At 43.7% G+C, this 9421-nt stretch overlaps 1 protein-coding gene across 1 annotated transcript; it reads right to left on the bottom strand.

The window, feature by feature from the left end:
- Positions 1 to 699: 699 nt before the first annotated feature.
- Positions 700 to 1452, bottom strand: LOC131382646 (uncharacterized). Its single transcript, XM_058435036.1, has one exon. The coding sequence runs from the start codon at positions 1450 to 1452 to the stop codon at positions 700 to 702; it is 753 nt and encodes a 250-aa protein (XP_058291019.1).
- Positions 1453 to 9421: the final 7969 nt, after the last annotated feature.

Below are 9421 nucleotides of genomic sequence, written 5' to 3'. Positions count from 1 at the left end.
ACTTCTTCCCTCAGGAGCAGGATTACCTTTCTAGTCTGGGGCTGGAAATCACATAATTTTTTGGTACTTGATAGAAATGTGGCCCTTAAACTTGAATGTGCAGGCAAGCTTTCTCAGAGGCATCTCCTTTTCAAATCTCACACATGTCCAGAGCCTCTTCTACAACCTTTGTGTCCGAGGCCTTGACCATTCCAGCCATGACATTGACCACACTCCAGAATTTAGACCACCAGGGATGGACTGCATCAGACACCCAATGGGTTCCTTTCACTCCCTTCAACACACAAATATACCCCACTGGATTTTACCCACACTGCCTTTCATAATGTGCATTGGCTTGTAAATAGAGAGTCTATTTAAATTGCAGAAAATGAAGTTTAATGTATTTTCATAGCAGAGTAGCGGAAACATCACAGGGGACAGGGAACATTGAAAACACAGAGTTGCGAGTGTGGATCGCATCTGCTGTTTGATCAAATGCAGGAGACGTTATCTATTTGCCACTAATAAGAAATTTATTTGGTTTTCAATAATATTAATGAACAAATTTTTTCACAATTGTTCTTGATTTGAACTGTTGAAAGGCGTTCAGTGAGAAATTCCCAGATTACATGAATGCATTAGACCATCAATGAAGATGGAAAGTTTACAAACAAAAGAAAACAGAAATACTCATACCCATTATATCTGCCTGTGTTGTTACTCCCAATCATGTGTAGGGCTACTTTTGGACCCCATGAGGGACATAAAAGCAAAAGTGAAGAGAACTGCTAATATCAAAACTATGATTACCACAGAGAAATTGAAAAACACAACTAAACGGAAACAAAGCCGTCTAGAGCGCAGCATTTCCCAGGAGCGTGGGCTTCTCAGCACCCTCTCCGCAGAGGTGGCGGGCCAGCTGCATGTCTCTGGGCATAACTGTGACACGCCTGGCGTGGATAACACATGCGTTGATGTCTTTAAAGAGGGGGGCCAGGTAGGCCTCGCTGTTCCCCTGAAATCGCCAGTGGCCGCACATCGGAAGCGCAGGTCTGGGTTGATGGCCTGGGCGATCTCGCGCATTAGGTGCTGGAATGGCGGCTTGTGCAGAAGCAGCTGCGTGGACTTCTGGTACTTTCTGGTTTTGTGCAGCGCCAGGGTGCCAAGCCTGTGGCAGTGAGGCTTCTTGATCCCTCGTGTAGCCAGGACCCTCTTGCCGGTGGCTTTGGTGGCCAGGGGCTTCCTGGGGGCCTGGCAGGTGGTGGCTTTGCGGTCGGTCTGCTTAATGGGAGCCACGGTGAAGGACTGTGGCCTCTCCCTTGTCGCTGGGCTGAGCCTGGTTAACTGGAGGCAGTGCTGGTACCAGACAGCAATGGTGGTGGGGTTGTGGGCAGGATTCAGAGAGTCTGTGTGTTGGGATCTATGCAGAAGATGCTCCCATACACTTAGCCCCTTCCAACCCAGCCCCATACTTACCAGCTCATGATCAGTGGGTCCGAGGTCCCTGTATTCAGTCTACTTGAGTAGCCTTGGGATTCCTAGGTCTGCACACAGCAGTGGGAAATCTTTCTCCTGGGCAGTCCTGCTCTAGCTGGAGATCTCTGAGATCTCAGCCAAATTCAGCCATTTATAGGAGGCTTGGATGATTGGATTAGACCAACCCAGCTACCTTCCACTGCGTTCTGTGCTTCAGCAGATGCTTAACCTAATCAGGGCTGTGAAAGCCCATTAAGTCCCTGCATTCTTTTTTTTTTTTTTTCCCATAATTTTTTTTATTATACTTTAGGGTTTTAGGGTACATGTGCACAATGTGCAGGTTTGTTACATATGTATCCATGTGCCATGTTGATTTCCTGCACCCATTAACTCGTCATTTAGCATTAGGTGTATCTCCTAATGCTGTCCCTCCCCCCTCCCCCAACCCCACAACAGTCCCCGGAGTGTGATGTTCCCCTTCCTGTGTCCATGAGTTCTCATTGTTCAATTCCCACCTATGAGTGAGAACATGCGGTGTTTGGTTTTTTGTCCTTGTGATAGTTTACTGAGAATGATGTTTTCCAGTTTCATCCATGTCCCTACAAAGGACACGAACTCATCATTTTTTATGGCTGCATAGTATTCCATGGTGTATATGTGCCACATTTTCTTAATCCAGTCTATCGTTGTTGGACATTTGGGTTGGTTCCAACTCTTTGCTATTGTGAATAGTGCTGCAATAAACATACGTGTGCATGTGCCTTTATAGCAGCATGATTTATAGTCCTTTGGGTATATACCCAGTAATGGGATGGCTGGGTCAAATGGTATTTCTAGTTCGAGATCCCTGAGGAATCGCCACACTGACTTCCACAATGGTTGAACCAGTTTACAGTCCCACCAACAGTGTAAAAGTGTTCCTATTTCTCCACATCCTCACCAGCACCTGTTGTTTCCTGATTTTTTAATGATGGCCATTCTAACTGGTGTGAGATGGTATCTCACTGTGGTTTTGATTTGCATTTCTCTGATGGCCAGTGATGATGAGCATTTCTTCATGTGTTTTTTGGCTGCATAAATGTCTTCTTTTGAGAAGTGTCTGTTCATGTCCTCTGCCCACTTTTTGATGGGGTTGTTTGTTTTTTTCTTGTAAATTTGTTTGAGTTCATTGTAGATTCTGGATATTAGCCCTTTGTCAGATGAGTAGGTTGCAAAAATTTTCTCCCATTCTGTAGGTTGCCTGTTCACTCTGATGATAGTTTCTTTTGCTGTGCAGAAGCTCTTTAGTTTAATGAGATCCCATTTGTCGATTTTGGCTTTTGTTGCCATTGCTTTTGGTGTTTTAGACATGAAGTCCTTGCCCACGCCTATGTCCTGAATGGTATTGCCTAGGTTTTCTTGTAGGATTTTAATGGTTTTAGGTCTAACATATAAGTCTTTAATCCATCTTGAATTAATTTTTGTATAAGGTGTAAGGAAGGGATCCAGTTTCAGCTTTCTACATATGGCTAGCCAGTTTTCCCAGCACCATTTATTAAATAGGGAATCCTTTCCCCATTTCTTGTTTTTGTCAGGTTTGTCAAAGATCAGATAGTTGTAGCTATGCGGCATCATTTCTGAGGGCTCTGTTCTGTTCCATTGATCTATGTCTCTGTTGTGGTACCAGTACCACGCTGTTTTGGTTACTGTAGCCTTGTAGTATAGTTTAAAGTCAGGCAGCGTGATGCCTCCAGCTTTGTTCTTTTGGCTTAGGATTGACTTGGCGATGCGGGCTCTTTTTTGGTTCCATATGAACTTTAAAGTAGTTTTTTCCAATTCTGTGAAGAAAGTCATTGGTAGCTTGATGGGGATGGCATTGAATCTATAAATTACCTTGGGCAGTATGGCCATTTTCACGATATTGATTCTTCCAACCCATGAGCATGGAATGTTCTTCCATTTGTTTGTATCCTCTTTGATTTCATTGAGCAGTGGTTTGTAGTTCTCCTTGAAGAGGTCCTTCACATCCCTTGTAAGTTGGATTCCTAGGTATTTTATTCTCTTTGAAGCAATTGTGAATGGGAGTTCACTCATGATTTGGCTCTCTGTTTGTCTGTGATTGGTGTACAAGAATGCTTGTGATTTTTGTACATTAATTTTGTATCCTGAGACTTTGCTGAAGTTGCTAATCAGCTTAAGGAGATTTTGGGCTGAGACAATGGGGTTTTCTAGATATACAATCATGTCATCTGCAAACAGGGACAATTTGACTTCCTCTTTTCCTAGTTGAATACCCTTTATTTCCTTCTCCTGCCTGATTGCTCTGGCCAGAACTTCCAGCACTATGTTGAATAGGAGCGGTGAGAGAGGGCATCCCTGTCTTGTGCCAGTTTTCAGAGGGAATGTTTCCAGTTTTTGCCCATTCAGTATGATATTGGCTGTGGGTTTGTCATAGATAGCTCTTATTATTTTGAGATACGTCCCATCAATACCTAATTTATTGAGAGTTTTTAGCATGAAGGGTTGTTGAATTTTGTCAAAGGCCTTTTCTGCATCTATTGAGATAATCATGTGGTTTTTGTCTTTGGTTCTGTTTATATGCTGGATTACGTTTATTGATTTGCGTGTGTTGAACCAGCCGTGCATCCCAGGGATGAAGCCCACTTGATCATGGTGGATAAGCTTTTTGATGTGCTGCTGGATTCGGTTTGCCAGTATTTTATTGAGGATTTTTGCATCAATGTTCATCAAGGATATTGGTCTGAAATTCTCTTTTTTGGTTATGTCTCTGCCAGGTTTTGGTATCAGCACGATGCTGGCTTCATAAAATGTGTTAGGGAGGATTCCCTCTTTTTCTATCGATTGGAATAGTTTCAGAAGGAATGGTACCAGTTCCTCCTTGTACCTCTCGTAGAATTCAGCTGTGAATCCATCAGGTCCTGGACTCTTTTTGGTTGGTAAGTTATTGATTATTGCCACAATTTCAGAACCTGTTATTGGTCTATTCAGAGATTCAACTTCTTCCTGGTTTAGTCTTGGGAGGGTGTATTTGTCGAGGAATTTATCCATTTCTTCTAGATTTTCTAGTTTATTTGCATAGAGGTGTTTGTAGTATTCTCTGATGGTAGATTGTATTTCTGTGGGATCGGTGGTGATATCCCCTTTTTTGTTTTTTGTTGCATCTATTTGATTCTTCTCTCTTTTCTTCTTTATTAGTCTTGCTAGCGGTCTATCAATTTTGTTGATCTTTTCAAATAACCAGCTCCTGGATTCATTAATTTTTTGAAGGGTTTTTTGTGTCTCGATTTCCTTCAGTTCTGCTCTGATTTTAGTTATTTCTAGCCTTCTGCTAGCTTTTGAATGTGTTTCCTCTTGCTTTTCTAGTTCTTTTAATTGTGATGTTAGGGTGTCAATTTTGGATCTTTCCTGCTTTCTCTTGTGGGCATTTAGTGCTATAAATTTCCCTCTACACACTGCTTTGAATGTGTCCCAGAGATTCTGGTATGTTGTGTCTTTGTTCTCGTTGGTTTCAAAGAACATCTTTATTTCTGCCTTCATTTCATTATGTACCCAATAGTCATTCAGGAGCAGGTTGTTCAGTTTCCATGTAGTTGAGCAGTTTTGAGTGAGTTTCTTAATCCTGAGTTCTAGTTTGATTGCACTGTGGTCTGAGAGACAGTTTGTTATAATTTCTGTTCTTTTACATTTGCTGAGGAGAGCTTTACTTCCAACTATGTGGTCAATTTTGGAATAGGTGTGGTGTGGTGCTGAAAAAAATGTATATTCTGTTGACTTGGGGTGGAGAGTTCTGTAGATGTCTATTAGGTCCACTTTATGTAGAGCTGAGTTCAATTCCTGGATATCCTTGTTAACTTTCTGTCTCGTTGATCTGTCTAATGCTGACAGTGGGGTGTTAAAATCTCCCATTATTATTGTGTGGGAGTTTAAGTCCCTTTGTAGGTCACTGAGGACTTGCTTTATGAATCTGGGTGCTCCTGTGTTGGGTGCATATATATTTAGGATAGTTAGCTCTTCTTGTTGAATTGATCCCTTTACCATTATGTAATGGCCTTCTTTGTCTCTTTTGATCTTTGTTGGTTTAAAGTATATTTTATCAGAGACTAGGATTGCAACCCCTGCCTTTTTTTGTTTTCCAGTTGCTTGATAGATCTTCCTCCATCCCTTTATTTTGAGCCTATGTGTGTCTCTGCACGTGAGATGGGTTTCCTGAATACAGCACACTGATGGGTCCTGACTCCTTATCCAGTTTGCCAGCCTGTGTCTTTTGATTGGAGCATTTAGCCCATTTACATTTAACGTTAATATTGTTATGTGTGAATCTGATCCTGTCATTATGATGTTAGTTGGTTATTTTGCTCATTAGTTGATGCAGTTTCTTCCTAGCCTCAATGGTCTTTACAATTTGGCATGTGTTTGCAGTGGCTGGAACCAGTTGTTCCTTTCCATGTTTAGTGCTTCCTTCAGGAGCTCTTTTAGGGCAGGCCTGGTGGTGACAAAATCACTCAGCGTTTGCTTGTCTGTAAAGTATTTTATTTCTCCTTCACTTATGAAGCTTAGTTTGGCGGGATAGCAAATTCTGGGTTGAAAATTCTTTTCTTTAAGAATGTTGAATATCGGCCCCCACTCTCTTCTGGCTTGTAGAGTTTCTGCTGAGAGATCAGCTGTTAGTCTGATGGGCTTCCCTTTGTGGGTAACCCGACCTTTCTCTCTGGCTGCCCTTAACATTTTTTCCTTCATTTCAACTTTGGTGAATCTGACAATTATGTGTCTTGAAGTTGCCCTTCTCGAGGAGTATCTTTGTGACGTTCTCTGTATTTCCTGAATCTGAATGTTGGCCTGCCTTGCTAGATTGGGGAAGTTCTCCTGGATAATATCTTGCAGAGTGTTTTCCAACTTGGTTCCATTCTCCCCATCATTTTCAGGTACACCAATCAGACGTAGGTTTGGTCTTTTCACATAGTCCCAAATTTCTTGGAGGCTTTGTTCATTTCTTTTTATTCTTTTTTCTCTAAACTTCCCTTCTCTCTTCATTTCATTCATTTCATCTTCCATCAGCGATACCCTTTCTTCCAGTTGATCGCATCTGCTACTGAGGCTTCTGCAATCTTCGCGTAGTTCTCGAAACTTGGCTTTCAGCTCCATCAGCTCCTTTAAGCCCTTCTCTCCATTGGTTATTCTAGTTATCCATTCTTCTAATATTTTTTCAAAGTTTTTAACTTCTTTGCTATTGTTTTGAATTTCCTCTCGTAGCTCAGAGTAGTTTGATCGTCTGAAGCCTTCTTCTCTCAACTCATCAAAGTCATCCTCCATCCATCTTTGTTCCGTTGCTGGTGAGGAACTGCGTTCCTTTGGAGGAGGAGAGGTGCTCTGTTTTTTAGAGTTTCCAGTTTTTCTGCTCTGTTTTTTCCCCATCTTTGTGGTTTTATCTACTTTTTGTCTTTGATGATGGTGATGTACAGGTGAGTTTTTGGTTTGGATGTGCTTTCTGTTTGTTAGTTTTCCTTCTACCAGACAGGACCCTCAGCTGCAGGTCTGTTGGAGTTTACTAGAGGTCCACTCCATACCCTGTTTGGCTGGGTGTCAGCAGCGGTGGCTGCAGAACAGCGGATTTTCGTGAGACCACAAATTCAGCTGTCTGATAGTTCGTCTGAAAGTTTTGTCTCAGAGGAGTACCCGGTTGAATGAGGTGTCAGTCTGTCCCTACTGGGGGGGTGCCTCCCAGTTAGGCTGCTCAGGGGTGAGGGACCCACTTTAGGAGGCAGTCTGTCCGTTCTCAGATCTCCAGCTGCGTGCTGGGAGAACCACTACTCTCTTCAAAGCTGTCAGTCAGACAGGGACCTTTAAGTCTGTGGAGGTTCTTGCTGAGTTTTTGTTTGTCTGTGCCCTGCCCCCAGAGGTGGAGCCTACAGAGGCAGGCAGGCCTCCTTGAGCTGTGGTGGGCTCCACCCAGTTCGAGCTTCCTGGCTGTTTTGTTTACCTAAGCAAGCCTGGGCAATGGCGGGCGCCCCTCCCCCAGCCTCGCTGCCGCCTTGTAGCTTGATCTCAGACTGCTGTGCTAGCAATCAGCGAGACTCCGTGGGCACAGGACCCTCCGAGCCAGGTGCGGGACACAATCTCCTAGTGTGCCGTTTTCCAGGCCCGTTGGAAAAGCGCAGTATTGGGGTGGGACTGACCCGATATTCCAGGTGCCGTCTGTTTCCCCTTTCTTTGACTAGGAAAGGGAACTCCCTGACCCCTTGCGCTTCCTGAGTGAGGCAATGCCTCGCCCTGCTTCGGTTCGCGCACAGTGCGCTTCACCGACTGTCCTGCACCCACTGTTAGGCACTCCCTAGTGAGATGAAACCGGTACCTCAAGCAGAAATGCAGAAATCACCCGTCTTCGGTGTTGCTGGGGCTGGGAGCTGGAGACCGGAGCTGTTCCTATTCGGCCATCTTGGCTCCACCCCAAGTCCCTGCATTCTTCCTCAGCAGAGAGAGGGACAGACCTCTGGATTGTGCATTGTGGGAGGGATGGTAAATGAGATCTGTCACTTAACGTTTTGTGTGCTGAATGGATTCTGAAAGCTTACATTTTATTTACATCAAGGAAATATTTACTTAAAGTTGCATGTTAGGCCAGGCGTGGTGGCTCACGCCTGTAGTCCCAGCACTTTGGGAGGCCAAGGCAGGTGGATCATGAGGTCAAGAGATTGAGACCATCCTGGCTAACATGGTGAAACCCCGTCTCTACTAAAAATACAAAAAATTGACCAGGCATGGTGGCACGCACCTGTAATCACAGCTACTCAGGAGGTTGAGGCAAGAGAATTGCTTGAACCTGGGGGGCGGAAGTTGCAGTGAGCCGAGATCACACCACTCCACTCCAGCCTGGGTGACAAAGTGAGTCTCCATCTCAAAAACAAAAATAAAAACTAGTTGCACGTTAGACAACTTACATGTCTGTGGAAAAACTCCAAGGCTTGAGATCATGAGGTTTTCATCAGGTCCCATGAGGATGAAGTGAACTGGGAAGGGGAATATGGAAACCTGAAATGGCCACTCCTCTGTGAGGGATTCTCCTGGGGCATTTTTCTCTTCAAAGGTGATGCTCCTGCAAATCTGCTGGTAGCCTTTTGGGGAAGGCAAAGCTGTTCTGAGAAAACGATGACATGTGACTGTCACTGATGCCCCCTTTGGCTTCTTTTCCACTCTGAATGTGGATTTGATGCCTGAACTGAGCTATCCTGTTGTTGCCCAGGGTGAAAACACCATGAGGTCCTGAGAAGTCAGCCCCAACCTCACTGAATTGCTGAACTGAGGTCACAGCTTAGCTAAGTAAATATTGAAAACATTTCATTATTTGAATAGCTTTGACAGTACCAAATTGTTTTTGGCACCATAGATGAATTGTAAGGTGGTGAAGTCTATTTCAATTTACTCTTAATGAACTTTTGTGATACCTGTAATAGAAATTGTTGTTGAATTCAATGCAGACTTCATGCACAGAATGATAAATTTCATGATATCAATATTACAAAATAAATTCCTGTTAGTGCTTTTTAAATTAGAGCTTAGTATTATTATTTTCTAGTTGTTTTGTTTTTTAAAAAAATTTATGTTTCATTAGCTTGTAAAAACCACTTATAAGTGGTTTTTCTTCCATACATGAATTGTACAGTGTTGAAGTCAAGAATTTTATTTTATTTTTTTTTGAGATGGAGTCTTCCTATCGCCCAGGCTGGAGTGCAGTGGCGCCATCTCAGCTCACTGCAGGCTCCGCCCCCTGGGGTTCACGCCATTCTCCTGCCTCAGCCTCCCGAGTAGCTGGGACTACAGGCGCCCGCCACCACGCCCAGCTAATTTTTTGTATTTTTAGTAGAGATGGGGTATCTCTTTGGTAGCCAGGATGGTGTCAATCTCCTGACCTCGTGATCCGCCCACCTCGGCCTCCCAAAGTGCTGGGATTACAGGCGTGAGCCACCGC

The sequence above is a fragment of the Hylobates moloch genome, unplaced genomic scaffold (genome assembly GCF_009828535.3).
Source record: "Hylobates moloch isolate HMO894 unplaced genomic scaffold, HMol_V3 SCAFFOLD_453, whole genome shotgun sequence".
Lineage (NCBI taxonomy): Eukaryota > Metazoa > Chordata > Mammalia > Primates > Hylobatidae > Hylobates > Hylobates moloch.
The sequence above is the reverse complement of the archived record's forward strand: the minus strand, read 5'-3'. Positions and strand labels throughout refer to the sequence as shown.